The sequence below is a fragment of the Podarcis melisellensis genome (assembly GCF_964234715.1).
Source record: "Podarcis melisellensis genome assembly, chromosome: 10".
Classification (NCBI taxonomy): Eukaryota; Metazoa; Chordata; class Lepidosauria; order Squamata; family Lacertidae; genus Podarcis; species Podarcis melisellensis.
In genome coordinates, this window is record NC_138542.1 from 31,113,313 (window position 1) to 31,133,136 (window position 19,824).

At 44.8% G+C, this 19,824-nt stretch overlaps 2 protein-coding genes across 2 annotated transcripts; both read right to left on the reverse strand.

The window, feature by feature from the left end:
• Nucleotides 1–3,928: 3,928 nt before the first annotated feature.
• LLPH (LLP homolog, long-term synaptic facilitation factor) lies at nucleotides 3,929–6,815 on the reverse strand. The gene is made up of 3 exons (XM_081928140.1): nucleotides 6,721–6,815; nucleotides 4,806–5,010; nucleotides 3,929–4,170 (listed from the first exon to the last, which is right to left on the reverse strand). Exons 2-3 carry the CDS (start codon nucleotides 4,993–4,995, stop codon nucleotides 4,007–4,009), a joined length of 354 nt encoding a protein of 117 aa, XP_081784266.1. The 5' UTR covers nucleotides 4,996–5,010; nucleotides 6,721–6,815; the 3' UTR covers nucleotides 3,929–4,006.
• Nucleotides 6,816–8,683: 1,868 nt separating this feature from the next.
• On the reverse strand, nucleotides 8,684–18,068 carry TMBIM4 (transmembrane BAX inhibitor motif containing 4). The gene is made up of 7 exons (XM_081928112.1): nucleotides 17,810–18,068; nucleotides 15,356–15,464; nucleotides 14,168–14,273; nucleotides 13,230–13,263; nucleotides 12,659–12,776; nucleotides 12,208–12,253; nucleotides 8,684–9,892 (listed from the first exon to the last, which is right to left on the reverse strand). Exons 1-7 carry the CDS (start codon nucleotides 17,910–17,912, stop codon nucleotides 9,686–9,688), a joined length of 723 nt encoding a protein of 240 aa, XP_081784238.1. The 5' UTR covers nucleotides 17,913–18,068; the 3' UTR covers nucleotides 8,684–9,685.
• Between the last annotated feature and the right edge of the window lie 1,756 nt (nucleotides 18,069–19,824).

Consider the following 19,824-nt stretch of genomic DNA (forward strand, 5'->3'; position numbering starts at 1 on the left):
GACCCACTTGTGGCCTGTCCAGATATTTGGTGCAGTATCAAGACAGAGTGCAAGGACAAAGGGGGGGATTGCTGTGGTCCAAAAAACTTGCATCTCTAACACCAGGACACCCCTCCGTCTTGGAGCTGGATGTGAAGGCCTGAATCTGGTGTCGAGCCAAGGAGACAGTAAAACTAAGGTTGGGTGGTGTGCCATGCATCCTGCTGCCTTGCGGGTTCTAGGAAGCAGTGCAGGTGTGGTTTTGGAGGAACCCAGAATTCTGGGTAGTTGTAATGTCCATGCTGCTGCTGCCTTAGTGTTAGGGTGTGGGTGGCGCTGTGGTCTAAACCACTGAGCCTCTTGGGTTTGCCAATCAGAAGGTTGACGGTTTGAATCTGCACCATGGGGTGAGTTACCGTTGCTGTGCCAACCTAGCAGTTCGAAAGCACGCCAGTGCAAGTAGATAAATAGGTACCGCTATGGCAGGAAGGTAAATGGCATTTCCGTGTGCTCTGGTTTCCATCACAGTGTTCTGATGTGCCAGAAGCAGTTTAGTCATGCTGGCCACATGACCTGGAAAGCTCTGTGGACCAACGCTGGCTCCCTCGGCCTGAAACAAGATGAGCGCCGCAACCCCATAGTCGCCTTTGACTGGACTTAACCATAAAGCGGTCCTTTACCTTTTTTTACCTTTTAGTTTTCTGGCTCATGACTTCCAGGACTCCAGGATGTCCACAGGCCTGTCTCAAGGTGTTGTCCATTGGGCAAAGAGGGTATGTTATACCTTCAGTTTGGTCTTCACTTCAGAAGAAGGGATTATTTGGAAACAGGGGTATGAGTGATCATGCTTAGATCACCTCTTGCTGAAATTTGGACTTGCAGTGCTTTGCCCCTCCCTCACCACCACTGGGGTATGGAGGGTGGACTGATTTGGAAGGTCTGCAGCTGATGACTAATACAATGGATACCTTAATGCTCCTGGTGTTTTTTCAGTGGATAGAGCAGGTGACCTGGTTGAAGCCCTTTCTCACTGTTGTGAGATGCACCGAACTCTTGGCATCACCCCCCCCAGCACCCTCTCCAGCACTAAAAAGTCTGTTCTGCCCCTTGGTATACCAAGGAACGAAGGCTGATAAAACAAGCTGGAGCATAGGTGGCAAAAAGCATGCTGTGAAGCCAAATGAACATGAGAGCACGGTTCCGCCTGCTGTGTGGCAGTGAGGGGAGTGGAACTTTTTAAATATTGTCGAGGTCCTGCTCACATCTCCTCCAGGAAATGGAGCTTCAGGAGTGCACTTTAATTTGATTCCAATGCACTTTGAGGATAGAACCACTCCCCTCAAGAGCGATTTTGAAATTTATTGCAGTCTCCAGGAAAGTATTTGGCGCAGGATCTACTGTGACACCATGGCATCAGGTTCTCTTGGTGCAGCCTGATGTCATGGCTAAGATGCTTGCCATTGTGTGCCCATTTGTTGTCTTGCTCCTTTTGACTTATTAAAGGGGTATGGCTAGGAGAACAACACGTCCTTGCAGGAGCATGTGATCCCAGCCTTCTTGAAAAAGGCTATGATTTGACCTGAAAAAGCTCAGTGACCCATTAATTCTCCCTTGGGTGTGAGGGAAGGCGATTGAGGGGGTCATGGTGAGACTGTTGCAAACACTCTTGGATGAAAGAGTATCTTGATGCATTTCAGTCAAAGTCCAGGCCTTATTACGGTACTGAATCAGCCCTGTTGCTCTGATAAATGGCCGCCTTCAAAAGAACAGGGGGAATGTGCATTATTTTTACTTGAACTCCCCATGGGTTGCAGTACAATGGCATTTCCCTGAGCTGACTCATTGGTTCCAATTCTATCTTCAGGATCAGTGATTAATTTTTGGTTCTCTGGCCCATGTGCTGCAAGGTACCTTGGTCTCTTTAGCATATATATATGAAGCTTTTGGCAGTGATTTGGGGTCTATTTCTCTAGACTAGCATCTGAAGCAGGAGAGACCATGCAAGCCCTTGAACAGTACCCGAACTCAGTGATGGAGTAGATGAGGGCCAGCAAAGAAAGCTTGAATTCTGGCAAGACAGAGGGATTGTGAACGGAGTCTAAATAATTGGTCAACTGCTTGCTTTCGATGGAGCTGTACTCAGGTTCTAGTCTGTGGGTACTCCTGGATCCATCTTTGGCATCAAAAGCACAGGAGACCTCAGCAGTTAGGAATGCCATTAACCAGCTTCACCTGGTATGGCTATTTCTGGACTGCCATCCATGCACTGGTAACCTCCATGTTGGATTACTGCATGGTGTTCTGTGGGACAGCCTCTGAGGCTGACCAGTGAGTTGCAGCCTAGTACAAAATGCAGCAGCTTGATGGCTCACGTTCAACGTGTCTGCTAGCCATGGTGGCTGTGTATAACCTCCGGTATTGGAGGCGGCATGTTTCTGAATACCATTTGCGAGGGAGAGCAAGAAGGAGAAGTTGCTGTTGCGCTCATGTCTATCTTGATGGGATTCCCACAGGCTTCTGGCTGGCCACTGTAGGGAACAGGATGCTGGACTATGGACTAGGTAGGCCCTTGGTCTGATCCAGCAGAGTTCTTTTTAGGTTTGGGAGAGGAATGGAGGTTAGCCAAGCCAGGCAGCATCAAGCATAAACACCAGCAGTGCTGTCTTGCTCCTTGCACTACACACAGTCCTCCTTCACAACCCATGCATTCTCAGAAGCATGGAAACCCGGATCCGTTCCACATTCAGCTTTTTAAAACTGCAGTGGTACCTCTGGATACGAACGGGATCCGTTCTAGAGCTCTGTTCGCAGTCTGAAGCGAACGCAACCTGCATCTGCGCGTGAGCGGGTCACCGCTTCTGTGCATGATGTCATTTTGACTGCCTGCGCATGCGGTGAAACCCGGAAGTAACGCGTTACGTTACTTCTGGGTTGCCGCGGAGCACAACTCGAAAATGCTCAACCCGAAGCAACTTCAACCCGAGGTATGACTGTACAGTGTACAACTTCCCATTAACATACGAGGACATTTGCAATGCTAAATTCAATCCACTTGTTATTGGCTAAAAATACCTATTTAGAGTAGGATGTAAGTGAATCTGGGCAGCTACATGTTACTCATGAGTAATTCCAAGTCAATTCAATGGAGTTTACTCCCATGTATGTGTGCACAGGACTACAGACTAACAGTGTAATCCTAGGCATGTCTACTCAGAAGTAAGCACCAGGAATGTCAATAGTGCTTATTCCAAAACAACTGTGTACTGGGCTGCAGACTTAGAGCTACTGCTTTCAAGGGAATAATGGGGCTACACCTCTGTGTACTCTCAGCTAGGAACTCAACAGAACAAAACTGGATTGGGCTGCACAGCATATACTTAGCTCTGAATCACTGAAATTAAGGAGGCATAAAACCTTTGAAGTGGTGGCATGATGATGATAATCTTCTGTGGAGGTAGGCAGGAAGGAAATGAGGAGGGGTGCCCAGCCCATTCAGAAGGGAAGTCTCCTAATTCGCATACTCCTGTCTAGTGGATTCCAACTGTGGATCCCTATCCCGCACCACATAAAATAAACCTTTCTGCCGGGATGTGGTACCAGCACCCAGATGAAAGCATACATTGCTTATGATGAGCACAATCCACAGAGAATTAGTTGGGACTGAATTCCATTGAAATCACTGGGTCTTAAAGCATTTGACCAGTCCCATTGTTTTCAAAAGAATAGACCTAACTAACTTAGAATGTGCTCACTCTGTTCAGGTTGACTGTATTCTAGTTTGTGCAGCATGTAAAATGCATACTAAACACGTGAAAGTTTTATTAAATCAAAAGTATTCCAAGGTGCCTCCAAACTGACATCCACAAGGTGACAGTCCAAGAGTCTGAAGCAGGAAATTAGTCATTTGAAGCAAACAGTGAAAAGAGCAGTAATGGTTTAAGTCACAGGGGTTTTTGTGGCTGCCTTTTTTGACATAAAAGTCTTCCACAAACACACATGACTTTTTAAAAATAAATTCACCCAGACTCTACCATGCTAATCCCTTAGGTGGTTTGTGCTTATTCTTCCCTTTGGTCCGCTTTGACTTCAGCTTCTTCCTCTGCCTGGGATTCATCCATACTGGATACTGTCCATGTTCATCCAGAAGGGTTTTTGGGTTTCTTTTTGAATCCATGTCCATCTTACTCCCTTCTGGAAAAGAAAAGGAGGGAAAACACTTAAGGAAGTATGAGCAGTGTGAACTGTTACAGCAGCTAGTTAAAAACACTTGCGCTGAAAGCAAATCAAAAGATGTTGGAAGAAATAGGATGAATGATTCAGGCTACTTCTAATACTGACTGGTTGTCGGAGGAGAGAAGAACTGGAAAGAGGATGGTGTGAGAAAGTATGGGAATATATATATTTTATAAATATTCCCCTCTGCTTTGTTCTTCCTATATTTAACTTCAGATGCTGAACCTTTGGGCACGCAGGAAACAGTCCCATAGAAAGTGCTCAGCATTTGAATAACGAAGGCTATGGATCAAAATACACTTGGTAGAGCACAGCAAATTTCTTCTAGAGATTCCTTTGGCTGCACCACATAAATTGGCTAAACTTGCCAAGGAAGCAGTTGCATTCCTACAGTAGCAATGGCTGAACTTCATTAATAGAGACGTTGAGAGACTTGGAAAACAAAAAGAGGGGGTGGGAATGAAAAAAGGGCACATCAAATGAATTAGAGGAAGAGCGTTTCTGGCAAAGGATGTATGTAATATTTGCTTCCCATTTCTCAGAGCGGATTTGTGGCATTCCTTAGAGCAAAAGCAAAAAATAGGTCAACTCACCCTCCTGATCCTCCTTCTTTATGACTTTCTCAGCAGGAACGACAGTTGCTATCTCTTTAACATCATCCATTAGAACATCAGCGTTTGTTTTGAGGATGTTCTGCAATCTGGCAAGCTCCTTGGGGGCATTTTTCTTTCTCTTCTCTGCTCGCATCTTTCGCTTCCATTTACTCCTCAAGCTTTTTGCCATTTTTTTTGTTTACTTCTATGAAGAGGAAAACACAGGGCAAGATGTAACCCATTGTTTGCCAGTGCAGCACCCCAGGTACAGCTGGACAGGTACCCACATTAAGGCAGGCCAATGCAGGAGAAAGGAGAGGAAGAAAGGAAAGGAGAAAGGGAGGGAGGATACCTCCAGGTACACAAAGTAAATCTTTCTTACACAGCCCAAAACATTTCAGACCAAGTTCTGTTCAACTGATTTCTTGAACACCTAGGTTCAGTCCAAAGTTAATTTCAAACCATGTTTGGAACACCAACTACAAACAAACTTGTGCAGCTGAAGGTCTCCTTCCTTTTCAGTTTGATGCCTTTCTGCTTTTTCTTTCATGCTTCTGACAGCAATGCAGGGCACTATTTATGGATTATATTTATTTATATCCCCTAAGGCAGGGATAGGCAACCTTTGGCTCTCCAGATGTTTTGGACTACAATTCCCGTTATCCCTGGCCACTGGTCTTGTTAGCTAGGGATCATGGGAGTTGTAGGCCAAAACATCTGGAGGGCCAAATGCTGCCTATGCATGCTCTAATAATAATAAATTTTATTTATACCCCGCCCTCCCTGGCCAGAGCCAGGCTCAGAGCAGCTATCACCAACAAAATCACAGTAAAAACATAATGGGGGGTAACCAATTTAAAATACAGGTTAAAGGCATTCAAGGTGGTGTGTGTGCTTCTCTCCCTCCCTGATTTACAATACAACCCTGTGAGGTAACTTAGGCTGAGAGACCTTGACTGAATCCTGGGGTCTCCCAAGTCCTAGTCAGGCCCTCTAATTAATTACTACAGTTCCCCTGAAGGTTTTTTGGGGGTGGAGGGGGTCTGGCCAGGCACTTTGAACTCTAATTATTGCTTTATTTTTATTATTATATTTGTATACCGTCCTTCATCCGAAGATCACAATCTAAGGTCCAATAACTTAAAAAAACAATAACAGCCCAACCCAATCACTTCAATATCAGAAGTGCAGCACTGAGCGCCAGCTGCTGGGAAACACAGAAAGGGAGTGATATGGTCTCACTCCTTACTTGGGGACACCTGGTTGGCCACTGCAGGAAACAGGGTGCTGGACCAGATAGATATTCGGTCTAGGGTTGCCACCTTCATTCAGGCAAAATACAGGACAGGGTGAGGTGGGGCAGTTGAGGGCCAAATTGTTGTTGTTGTCCCCACCTGGTGCTGAAGTGACTTCAAAGCAATGCATTGCAATCTATGGCAGCTGACAGGATGGCCCCTCTTGGAATTTCTCTCTCTCTCTCTCTCTCTCTCTCTCTCTCTCTCTCTCTCTCTCACACACACACACACACACACACAGGAACATGAATCTGTAAATCTGCCAGTGTTTTGATACCCAGGCTGGCTTAAATACATGACCTTTCACACACCCTTCCAAACACGTGCATTTGGAGAGGATCCCTTACTTGGCAAATGGGGGGGGGGGGCGAGACCTGAAATACAGGACAAACTGAATCAATGCTACAGGACGTAGCATTTTTTACATTGAAATACAGGCCAGGTGTCCACCCTACTTGGGTCCGATCCAGCAGGCGGTGCCCTCCCTGGGGGCTTACCTGTGGCCCCCGCTGAGAAACAGCCTGCGGACCCCTCCGCCAAAGAATAAGGGGAGGGGAGACGGCGCGCGCAGAGCGAGAAACCAAAGGCAACCCCACACCCCGCCTCCCCCATCTTTTCACCTGATCACTCGGAGCTCTCCTGTCCCCTCCGAAGAAAGCCACGCCGGCCGCAGCGCTTCTTCCGGAGCTGCGCGCGCAGCGGGGGGGAAACGCGCCGCTTCCGGGAGAAGCAAGCCACGCCCCACCCGCCGCAGCTGCCCAACAGCGCCCCCTGGCGAGTTCCTCCGGCACTGCGCGGTTCTGTAAATGACTCTAGCCAGGCTGGCGGCGCTGTTCCGTGGGGGGTGGGAGGTGGGCTAACCTGCCCGTTGCTGTTTATAGGCTTTATAAACGAAATTGCCCTGAATACTCGCAGGCTGGATACGTTGGTAGAGGTGGGTCACTCACGGCCCCCTGCGAGGGGTCTGGGGGGGGGGCAGAGGTCCCCGCGCAGCGCAAGGGCAGCACTGCATAGCGATCCTGTCTTGCATGCAAGGAGCTTCCCACGTTTAACGCCCGGCATCTTCAGGTGCAGCTTTGGCGGCGCTGGTAAGAGAGAGGGGGCGACCGCTTCCTGGAGTCCTGGTTCGCTGCTGCCAGTCAGAGTCTTGACAAGCTAGATGAGCCGGATTAGTGGCCTGGCTGGCTGCAAGGCAGCTTCCTATGTGCATGCAAGCACAGATTTTGAAGGACAGGTGTCAGGATAGAGAACCAGGGAGCAGAGTTATTGGCCCTCCTCTCGGCCAGGTTATTTGATCACCCTTAATTGTCCTTTGAATCGAAAAGGGCAGGCAAGGAGGGCAAGGGATGAATGGTAAAGGGGCACTTACGTGAAGCGGAAAGGGGAGCGCTTGGGACACCACTGAGAGGAGGAACGAAACATGCTCCCTTCCACTGTTGACACGAACATTGCGTTCCACTGTTTGCTCACATGTGGCAAAATATTGGGACCTTTTTTATACACAACTGCCCTTTCCACTTTGATTTCCTAAACTATCAGTCTGCCTCCTAGGGTTAATAAACCATGTTAGATCCCAAGAGGATGAGCTCAGCCAAATCCCTGACTCTTTGCTTATCCTTAGACATTTTTGCTGAAAAGTACATTCACTCAAACGCACGAAACGAGAATGCTGCGCTGATTTTGGTCATGCAAGAGGGTACTGCTTGAGGGAATGGATATATAGTTTTAGCTTCCTAATCAGTTGTCCTTTCTGTATTTAAAACAAAAGCATCTTTTACGAGCACCCGTGGTTAATTTTTATACCTTATGACAACTATATTAATATCCCATAGGCTGTGCCACACTGGAGATTGGATGCGGCAGGGGTCTCCCTCTGTCCAGCCCAAACTATCTCCACCAGCCTCTGTCCATGGAATGAAGCCAGCGTCACTCATCCAGTGCAGAGATCCCTGTTCTGCCTACCAAAAGTGAAGGCTGTGGGCAGAAGAGCTGCCATCACAAAGAGCCTTGCAACACACTGGTACCTCGTGTTAAGAACTTAATTCGTTCCGGAGGTCTGTTCTTAAGCTGAAACTGTTCTTAACCTGAAGCACCACTTTAGCTAATGGGGCCTGCCGCTGCTGCACAATTTCTGTTCTGATCCTGAAGCAAAGTTCTTAATCTGAGGTACTATTTCTGGGTTAGCGGAGTCTGTAACCTGAAGCGTATGTAACCTGAGGTACCACTGTAGTGCAAATCTGGATTACATCCGCAATGTCTTTTTCACATCTGTGGGCAACACTACCAGGCTCCACACAACCAAGATTGAAAGGGTCGGCATATAGCTTAAAGAACATGGCTGGCAGGCAGTCATTTACTCCTGCACAACTAGTTTTGGAAGCTAAACACGATCAAGTCTTCTAGGCCCTCAGAATGAGAAGCACTGCCACTCCAATGGTATGAGCTTCTAGGACTATGTTAAATTATCAGGCACAATACTGCGTTTCTGCCTGTAATTGCTTGCTTAATCGTAAAGAAACCATTAGTTCGCAATCTTGCACCACCAGACAAAAAGCAAATAAAGAGGCAAATGACATGCACAGCTAACATTTCATAAAATTTATTTTCATAAATTCTTAATGTTATCCCGAAAGAAGAGCAGATGGAGTATAATTGCCCCTCCTGATCTGCCTGCACTTCACAGTACACAACCAATACAAAACATCATCTGATAAACACTCCACTGCACATAAGTGTCTTACCCCTTATTAATAGTCAATGACAAGCCTTGGAAAAGGGGTCAAAATGTACTTCAAACTTCTCGAGCATTCCAGAAGGATCAACAGAAAACATGAGGCTGTGGTGTTTTTGTGTGATATATATATAAACACGCTTTAGAACTTTTTTTAATTTCACAAATCTAAAATAGACCGGATACAAGCCTTCAAAATAGCAGAAACTACCGATAAACAATTAATTTACATCTTTTACTTGTATTAATTATCCACCTTTGGAATAAAGTTCCTTTCATCTCTCAAAATACTGCAGTGTTTGGAAACACAGTATTTAACTAGAAGTACATTAAAACATTTTAGAAAGTGTAGGAGCCAAGTTGTGGGATAATTCCTTCACATCAAAATGCTAGTAGGGTAAGCTTTCACATTCCACAGATGACCAGCAACAGAATGTTAGCTTATTTAAAGCTTTGATGCTCAATAGCAAAATTAAGAGACTCCATTTTATGCTATCCAGCCAGTGACAATTGTGAATATCAAAGGACACATCTGTGGCAATTATTGCAGAAAATAGAATTCTAATAGCACAAATGGAGGTTGATGAGCAAGGCTTTCAATCAAAAACGATACGGAAACGGATGGAGTTAAGCCTTTACTGAACAGCCAAGATGACTGCAATATGTAATTAACTGATCTCAGAATAGAATCATAAACACCAGTTCTCTAAAACACCCTTTATACAGGAAACACTGAAACCACAGTGGAATGTAAAAACAAGCTCCAATCTCAGAGCATTCTGCAGATTTCCTAGGTCTTAATAACTTTTTTGATGCTACATCCAAATTACCTCAGAAATTTTAACAACTCCCAATTACTTTTTATTAAATGCTTCTAGCAAACGCAGCAGGTGTAGAAACAGATTGATGATGTCCAAATAGAGGTTGATTGAAGCCAATATGTATTCTTCAGGGGAGAGTTTGTGCATTAGCAGATGAGTGTCGTAGATGATAAATCCACAGAACAGAAGTGCTCCTCCAGCAGCTAGTGCTACCTCTAATACTTCACTATAGAAAAAAAGCTGGAACCAAAGAACACAGAGAGAGGATTTGTGCAAATGTCTTTCATAAAAGCACACCAAAAAATTAGATTTGACCATAATGGAACTATAATTAAAGCTGAATGGTTGTAGTCAATGTAATGCTAAGGAGGTTATTCCATTAGTACAAGCTATTCTGCTTGCCTTACAGAACAATCTGCCCTCCCCTCTCAAGATGTTCTGCAGGTTCTTCTGACCCTCTGGAGCAGATCTGAAGAGCGGGGTGCAGGAGAAGGGGTGAAATTCATGTTGTACTAGCAAGCACCATTGCCCTGATTTCTGCTAATGCAGTGATTTAGTTGAATATGGCCACTAACATATTTCGCTTGCTTAAGGAGAAGCTGTATACAGTGGTACCTTGGTTCTCGAACTTAATTCGTTCCGGGAGTCCATTTGACTCCCAAAACATTCGAAAACCAAGGCACAGCTTCCGATTGGCTGCAGGAGCTTCCTGTACTCAAGCGGAATCCGTGTCAGATGTTCGGCTTCTGAAAAATGTTCAAAAACCGAAACACTTACTTCCAGATTTCTGGCTTTTGAGAGCCAATTTGCTCAACAACTAAGTCATTCGCAAACCAGGGTATGACTGTATGCGCAACATACCGTTTCTGGTCATTCCTGAGTCTTTAGTGCTTTCCACATCTTATCATTGGTAAGGTTGCCATATTTTGAAGAGCCCCCCTTCCCCCCCAAAAAAGAGTACGCTATGGCGACTCTCATTTTAAATACCCCTACTATATGTAGGCTATAGAAGCTGTGATACATTGCTGAGGAGGGCAGGAGAAGAGAAGAGGGAAGTCTATGTCTCATCCAGAAGGTATAGCCAGAGAATTTGGCAAATTTTAAAAATCCACCCAGACAGAAATTTTACCCCTGAAAAAAGAGGGGGTGTCATGGAAAAAGAGGACACACGGCAACCCTAACATTGGCAGACCTTGTCATGTCTTCTATGACTTTCATTATTTGACAGGAGTTAGGAACCTGGGCCTCCAGATGCAGTACAGCAACTCCCATCATCTCCACCTACTGGCCATGCCGGTTGGGGTGGATGGGAGTTGGAGGCCAGCAACACATGGAGGACCACATATCCCTTCCTCCTGCTGTTGTAGAACTGCTCTTTTGAGATGACAAAACTGAATTCGCTTCAGAATAGCCAGACAGGGATCTCTGGTCCCAATCCCTATATAGCTGTTAACGATTGTTGATTGGCTATTATTATTATTATTATTATTATTATTATTATTATTATTATATCTATTTTCTTGAACACATTGCTATCCTGAAAGGTTTTGGAAAGGGCTGGGCATTTTGCGTCTGCGTTATTCTGAAAAGATGTTTTGAACGGCATTCTTCAAAACATTTGAGTTCTGCCATCTGTGTCTCTTACGTTAGTTCTCTAAAAAAAAGATCTCCCACACTATAGTCGCAGATCTTGGGGTTTTCTCATTAAATGCTTTATTTGGCAATTTATACTGATGCCGTTTTTACTTTTGTCAAGATGGAAACATCTAAGCTCTTTAAATTGTATTAACATGTCCATAGCACAACACACAGACCAAGTGATGTGCACTGGTTTTTCCTACTTTGTATTCAAATCATGGAATTGTAGAATTGGAAGAGACCCCAAGGATCATCTTTTCCAACCCCCTGCAATGCAGGAATTTGGCTCACGGCTGCCCCTGGCGGGCTTGATCCTTCTGATTAACAACCTGATGCACCTACCCATTGCACCACAGAGGTCTTATGGTGGCTTCAAAAGAAAACAGATTAAAATACTGGAGTAAAACGCTAAGTAATTCTGCTGCAACCCCATGCAAGTTTACTCAGAACTTAGCCCCATTACGCTCAAGGAGGCTTAACACCCAGTTAAGTGTGTATAGGGCTGCATCCTTGATTTATGTTACATGTTACAAAAACATGCCTAGAAGCACACCAAAATGAACTGTGGTTTTGTACCTGATCTTGGTGGAATGAGTTTACACTCAGTCAGTTCAGTCATCATTCAAAAATTTAGAAATCGTATTTTTAACTGGGCTTGCAAACCGTGGTTTAAGTATTGTTGAGCTTAAGACAAATCCAATACAGCAGAAGTCCAGTTTTAAAACATATAAACTGTAACCACTGAACTAAGTATATTTTTTAGTTTAAAAACTGTATTAAACTTCCTACGTCACCCATTTCAAACTGAGGAATAACAATACATGTTACAGTGAACTCCTTTACTACTACAAGAAGCCCCTGAGTCATAAGGACTTCAAATTAGATGTTTTCAATAACAACAAGGTGTGACCTCTTACCCTTAGAAAGCTTGATAGAAGAAGAATCCATAAGCAAGCAAACAGCCTGTGAACACACATTAATAGGTTAGTGACTTTCTTCTTACACTACGCTTTCATCTTAGTTACATACACGCCTATTACAGAACATACATTCGCATTGTGATACTCGCTATCACCGTTTCAGTCATGACAAGTCACACTGACACCCCCCCCCCCCCGGATTTTACTTTGTGCACACACTTTATCAATTCAGCTGCCCCGTGTTTTTCCAACAGCAATTCTCTACAGAAATGGCCACCACTGTATATTAAGTGACACAGTCATTTGTTCACCTCTATGAGTAAGCAAATGTTGATGTTTTTTGCAGGGTGGTTATAGAAACTCCCCCAATTTTTGCCACTATATCTTCTTATACATGGATGTATATATACTGTGTGTGTTTGTGTACGTGTATAGGAAAGTAACTTACCCTGCTCCAACTTTGCTGAAATCTCTTTTGGACTGCAAAGTGTACAAAGTGAGAGCAAAAAAGACAGCCGTCGTTAAGATAAAGGCTTGCAGAACAACAGATACTTCATAGAAAGTCACTATGGGGAGAAACAAGGAAAGGTAAATTAAAATCTTTATCGAACATTTGGCATTGTTACCTCAAACTAAATCAATGCAGGCATCGTGCTCACATTAAGAAAAAAAAATATCAGCTCCATTTGACAACAGCTAAGCATACCTATATTCCAGGCAATGAGACACCTACGATTACAGTGCTAATCCCAAGAATAAGCATGCTAATTTCTATAGAATATAATGAAAGAAAAATAGGCAGACTTCCATACTTCTAGGGTACAGTCTCTGTTCTTTTAATTATACTTTGCATTTCTCTATTTTTTCTTGTGCATTTTTGGTTGGAAGAGAATGTACAACAGAAGAGACATCAAATCTGGCTTCTGTACTGTCAATCACCTTTCAGCAAGCAGTAACAAATCATAAAATAGGGCTTCTTCCTTTCTATTTCTATCTATATGATAAGGGTGAATGCATACCTGTAATAGCAACAGTCAGTGCTTCAAGAAGGGTCTGGGAAAAATAAAATGAAAGAATTATCATCTAAAGCCAACATTAAGGCAGCTCCACTCAGCAATCTCAAGCCAAAGGGCACCCTGTGTACGGCAGCACTCTATCAGACACTGAAGAAATTGGAATGGTCATCTTGTGCAGCCAGGATGTGCATGCAACAGAGTCATTAGACTGGGTTCTATGCATGTCAGCTGAGTTCAAGATAAACCTATTTGGATTAAGGAAAAGTGGCACGCCTTTATATACCTTCCACTTCCTAGAGATCGCACCAACCACCACAGAAGCAGACAGTGCTTTATAAGCAATTGGGCACTGAACACTAGCTGTGTTAAAAGCATTTGTGTGAGCACACACAGGGTTAAAGTAGGAACAGGGCCGGGCACTGGCACTGCTCATTGGATTTGGGGGCAATTACTACAAAGGCGTAAAGAAAGTTTTAAAGCATGCTCCATCAAATAGACTTGGAAAACTTGAAGAAGAAGAACCATGTTTTATCAGGGTTTCAAATTATGGGGAGAATATCTAAGTGCATTCAATTGAACATACTTAAAAACCCTCCAGCCTTCATGCTCATTGGACAAAGTTTTGAAGGGGCCCTTTAGGGCAGAACTGGGGGGCACACAAGTGGAGGAGGGGACAGAGAAGTTCCATTGCACAAGGAGAACTCCATTGTTAGATGCAACCCACTGTCTTCCTGAATTCACACTATTGCACTTTTCTGAGCACACAGAGGAAACTGAGTGTACGTCAATTTTCAGAAGGTACAGTGCGTATTTTACAGTCCTGCTTCACTCTTTGAAAAGCAATCTTAACAGAAAGGCTACTAGGAGAACAAATTATCTGCAACTTTTTAAAAAGTCTCCACAAAGCAGTAAGGAAGAAAGTGAGCTATGGAAATACTTACAAAGCCAAAGAGAAGATATAAATTAAGTGGATGCTGATGTCTGTACAAAGTTAATGCCACAATCACAACCAGGGAACCAAGAACGGATACCAGAAGTACAGCTGGGCTGTGAGATTTAACAGAGAACACAGTCAACATTAATCTGCTGGTTTTTTAGCTCCTTTTGTTTTAATGTAAAAAAAAAGTAAGAGTCTATTAGATACATGTCTAAAAAAAATTAATATATCTGCAATGAAGGTCAGACACCTCTCTTCTGGTTGTATGAAATTAAGACATCTATAGTTACAAAGTCACCAATATTTCAAGCGTATGAAACCCTCAAATAAATAGTCATGCTCTTGGTAGCAATTTATTTCTGTATAAATTCTATGACAGAAAGTAGATGAGCTTCATTCAGGAACACATCTGAGGGGAAGAAAAATATCATCTCTCTCCGCCTTAGTCCTCCATCTACAATATGGTAACAATAAAGGGTTGTATTAAGGGTGACCAAGGTAATGCAACCTGCTTTGAACAATTTAACACACCTATATAAATGCTGCTTATTATGCTTAGCAGTAGCACAGCTACATCCACCAGTTGTACTGTTGTCATCTTTTATTGACCCTGCTCAAGTGCCTTTAACAAGCATCATTACATACACGAAATACAGAGATCCGCCCACCCGAGTTACAGCAGACTTATTGGTGTAGTTGTTACATTTTTTAAAAAAATGGCAGGTTGATGGGAATTATTTTTGGGTCGGGGAGAGGTGTATCGGTGTTGTTTTAATTTTTCTCTTCTAGTTAGTGGATACCAGTATTGTTTTGCTTATTCTTCACATACTGCTAATGTTTTTCTATTTCTATTATGGGAAGGAGCTGGTGTTTTGTTTTCCCAATATGTTGCATGTAATAGTATTGAGTTATATGACCTCCCCCCCTTTCTATGGTATAATGTATTTATTCAAAAAAAAATTCAATGCAAGGTGCTAGGAGACCCTTCGGACTAAGATGTTTAATAATAAATAAATCATTGTTATCTCACAGTAGTAAGCAACATACAGAAGAGAACCATGCTTGAGAACCAATGACGCCAGCAAAATTCCCTGAAACCTATTATTACGTCAAACAGTATCCTGTCTAAAATTTATTATACATTGAAATGTGGGGGAAATACTGTGCAACTGTATTCATCAAAAGGGTCTACCTTTCATGCACAAATGTCCGAATTGTCTCAGAGTACAGAAAAGCTGCAGAGGTCACCGTAGTCAAGAAAATTTGAAGTGAAAGAATGCTGTAGACTTTGCGCAGAAATGCTAAGAGATGGGAAATAAGACAGCATATTAACATAGTTTAATTCTTGCTTTCTTGCTTCGAATCAGAGGATTAATAAAAAACTAGTGCATCTTTTTAATGAAGCATAGAAACAAAAACAAAAAATAGTGTAATAGTGAATAAATTGTACTCATTAGAATGAACAAGTAGTTCCTCAAAGGGCAGCAATAGGTTAACATCCTGTTTGTTTAGTAGCATTGCCAAAGTTATGCATCAGGGAATACATGAGTAGCCCAAGTAAGCACTGAACTGCGCAAACAAGACAATGGACGGTAAATGAAACCAAATCAAGAGGATATGTTTGCCTGAAATGTTTGTTGCTGGCCAATGAATTATTACAGCATTCTCCTTCCGCCTCCCATCCATACATTCACAGTGGGCACGCACATTGCCACAGAGCAAATAATACGTGTACAAAGACCATTGCTGGATTTGCCGCTCATTCAAAGATGTAACAATTTCTTGCAGAGTCAACATCATTTTTACTAGTCCTACTCCTGCAATTTTAGCAGCATCTGGAAACACAATTTTCTTAAAGTAGATGCAGCTTTCCCCACCCTTTTCACCAAGTGACAACGAAAATAAGTTGTCAGCAGTATGCTGATAACACTCAGCTCTATTTCTCCTGTACTTCTGCAGGTGAGGCAGTGGAAGTGCTGGACTGCTGTCTTCCCTCGATAATGGACTGGATGAGAGCCAACAAACAAGACTCAATCCAGGTAAGGTTGAGGCACTGTTAGTGGGCTGGTTCCCTAGACCGGATGGCTAGGTTACCTGCTCTTGATGGGGTTACATTTCCTCTGAAGGAGCAGGTTCATAGCTTGGGGGTACTCCTGGATCCTTTGCTGTCACTCAAGGCTCAGATGGCCTCAGCTTCGGTTGGTGGCCCAGCTATGCCCATATCTGCTAAGGATAGCCTAGCTACTGTCATCTATACCCTGGTAACCTCAAGGTTAGATTACTGCAATGCGTTACACATAGGGCTGCCTTTGAAGATGGCTTGGAAACTTCAGTTAGTGCAGAATTCAGCGGCCAGGTTGTTCACTGGGGCAAGATGGTTTGAGCATATTAAACTGATCCTGGTCTGACTGCACTGGCTACCAATTAGTTTCCAGGCCCAATTCAAAGTACTGGTTTTGACCTATAAAGCCTTAAACGACTCAGGACTGCCTCCTTCCATATGAACCTACCCAGACCCAGAGATCATCTTCTGAGGCTCTTCTTTGTGTGCCGCCTCCTCGAGAGGTTTGGAAGGTGGTAACATGAGAACAGGCCTTCTCTGCAGTGGCTCCCTGTCTGTGGAATGCTCTCCCCAGGGAGGTTCGCCTGGTGCCTTCATTACACACCTTTAGGTGCCAGGCAAAAACATTCCTCTTTAACCAGGTCTTTGGTTGACTGCCATTCGATGCCCTTTTAAAATGGGTGGGTGGGGGACAGTGGTTATTGGGTTGTTTCTGTTTTTATTTTCATTATATATTTTGTGATTTCAATTTGATCCTGTGAACCCCAATAATCTGCAATTTGGAGACAGTAGGATGGGTTATCCTTTGCCACCTAATTAATAAGGATTATCAGCACACGGGATGTGCGTGTGAGAGAGAGACAAAAAGACAGACTCAAATATTTTTTTCTCTGCCTTTTTAACTTTGTTTTTTTAAAAGTGTCTTTTTATCTTTGCTTCTACCTTAGTGTGTGTGTCGGGACGATGCTGCCAAAGCCCTGTCTGGAAGCCAGTGTGGTGCAGTGGTTATTATTATTATTTACTGAATTTATATACCGCCCTATACTCTGAGGTCTCAGGGCGGTTCACAGAACAAAATCGAAATACAAAACCACAGGATAGATAATCAAAATAAAAACAACAACCCAATAACACCCTCCCCCCCAAACCCCCCCCCCACATTTTAAAAGGGAATAGGATGTCAATCAAGTCAACCAAAGGCCTGGTTAGAAAAGAACAGGATTTTTTGCCTGGCACCTAAAGGTGTATCATGAAGGTTAGTGTCGGACTAAAACCTCGCCTCTCAGCCTCACCCTACCTGGCAGGGTTGTTGTAGGGATTACATGGGGGAGAAGAACCATGTTGACACCTTGGGAGAAAAGGGGTGGGAGAGAAAACGAAATTAAAAGCACCGCGGCGATGACGCCTTCTTTCTCGGGTTTCATCCTGCGCCCTTAAAAGCTGCGACAGGCTCGGCTCCAGGGTCGAATCCTGACCCTTCAAAACCAGAGGGGGGGGGGCGGAGAAACAGGGCGATGCCTGGAGAGGGAGCGGGGCAGAGACCTAGAGGAGGCAAAGGAGAAGGACACCGCCCCCCTTTTTTACCCATGCGGATGTGGACGCTGGCAGTGGCCACATTCGTGCCGTAGTTGAAATCGTCCTCGATGGACGTCCTCGGGTAGGAGGAAGGGCTCTCCGCGGCCATCATCGCGGCGGCGGTTTCGGCTCAGTAGTGGGAAAGCACCAACTGCGCACCAGCCCCAACGATCCGCCTCCCCGCTCTCTCCTCAGGCCCTTATCCGGGTGACGCAAGCTCGTCGCCGCTCGCGGAGCGCCTCGATCGCGCCTTCGAGCGATTCGCTCGGCCTTCCCCCGGTTTAAGGCTCGCTGGCGCTTCTCTCTCCCCTCCCCCCACCCAGCTGCGTCGGAACGTTCGCCCGTGACGTAAGGTTGGTGGGCGTGGCTAAGGCTTCGAAATAGGCTTTGTCTTCAGGGCTCGTTCAGTTCTTCTCTCCCTCCCTCCAGTTCCAAATCAGCTGCAGGAAGTTGTGGCTGTTCCCAGACCTCGAGCTTACAGAGAAATACGTTTTAAAAAAATAATAAATGATATTCTGCAGAGAAGGGCGTTTGAGGAAGCTCAAGAGCAGGGGTCAGCAAACATTTTCAGCAGGGGGCCAGTCCACTGTCCCTCAGACCTTGTGGGGGGCCAGACTATATTTTTTTTGGGGGGGGAATGAACGAATTCCTATGCCCCACAAATAACCCAAAAGACGTGCAGACCGGATCCGGCCCCCGGGCCTTAGTTTCAGGGGCATAGCGTGGGTTGTCAGCACCCGGGGCAAGGCAAGTAATTTGCGCCCCCTAACCTGTGGATTTGCGCCCCCTAACCCTAACCCCCGGGACGCAGGTGGCGCTGTGGGTTAAAGCCTCAGCGCCTAGGACTTGCCGATCAAAAGGTCGGCGGTTCGAATCCCTGCTGCGGGGTGCGCTCCCGTTGCTCGGTCCCAGCGCCTGCCAACCTAGCAGTTCGAAAGCACCCCTAAGTGCAAGTAGATAAATAGGGCCCGCTTACCAGCGGGAAGGTAAACGGCGTTTCCGTGTGCGGCTCTGGCTCGCCAGATGCAGCTTTGTCACACTGGCCACGTGACCCGGAAGTGTCTCCGGACAGCGCTGGCCCCTGGCCTCTTAAGTGAGATGGGCGCACAACCCCAGAGTCTGTCAAGACTGGCCCGTACGGGCAGGGGTACCTTTACCTTTACCTTTAACCCTAACCCCCAGATGTTGCGCCCGGTGCAGCCGGCCCCCCCTGCACCCCCCACGCTACGCCACTGCTTAATTTCCCTACCCAAGGGTTCAGATCCCTCCAAGTGTCCCTGTTTTCCAGGGACAGTTCCTGGTTTTAGAAAAGCCTTCCTGGTTTCTGATTTGAACTCAGAATGTCCTGCTTTTCCTTAGGACATCCCTATTTTCCTGGAAGGGTCTGGAATAGGGTGTCCCTATTTTCACTGGAGAAATGTTGGAGGGTATGGAGTTATCCACCACCCCCAGCCATCTGAAGGCAAACCTGTATAGAGAAGGCTTTTATTTTTTAAAAAGTTTAATGTTTTATTATGCATTTACATATGTTGGAAGCTACCCAGAGTGGCTAGGGCAACCCAGCAAAGTTGTGTGGGGTATAAATAGTAAAATTGGAATGGGGTGTCCCTATTTTCATCAGAGAAATGTTGGAGGGTATGTGGGTTTGAGCCCCCATGTTGGGCAAAGCATTTATGTACTGCGGGGGTTGGACTAGATGACCGTCCTGTCCCCCTTCCAATTCTACAATATGATTTTCTAAGGCGCGCATGGCACACTGGGAGTTGTAGGATTTAAATGGAAAAATGGCGCTGACTGTGTTTCCCTACAGAAGAGGGTGGAAAAGAACAGAAGGAGCTTGGTTTTGCTGGCTGCTTTTAGCCACCAGTACAATTCTCATGGGGCTGCCTTAAAAAAGAGTGTGGAAATTCCAAGTGGAACAAAATGTGGCAGCTTAACTCTTGGTCAGAAGAACAGATGATATCTGTGGTGTAGCAGTTTGCAATAGTTGCCAATGTGCTTCTAAGCCCAATTTAAAGTGCTGG

Coding starts and splice junctions, on each gene's coding strand:
- LLPH (XM_081928140.1), bottom strand. CDS start 4,995: ATGGCAAAAAGCTTGAGGAGTAAATGGAAGCGAAAGATGCGAGCAGAG. Junction 4,171..4,805: donor AAAGAAGGAGGATCAGGAGG/GTGAGTTGACCT, acceptor TTTCTTTTCCAG/AAGGGAGTAAGATGGACATG.
- TMBIM4 (XM_081928112.1), bottom strand. CDS start 17,912: ATGATGGCCGCGGAGAGCCCTTCCTCCTACCCGAGGACGTCCATCGAG. Junction 15,465..17,809: donor CAGCGTCCACATCCGCATGG/GTAAAAAAGGGG, acceptor CCCATCTCTTAG/CATTTCTGCGCAAAGTCTAC. Junction 12,777..13,229: donor ACTGACTGTTGCTATTACAG/GTATGCATTCAC, acceptor TTCTCCCCATAG/TGACTTTCTATGAAGTATCT.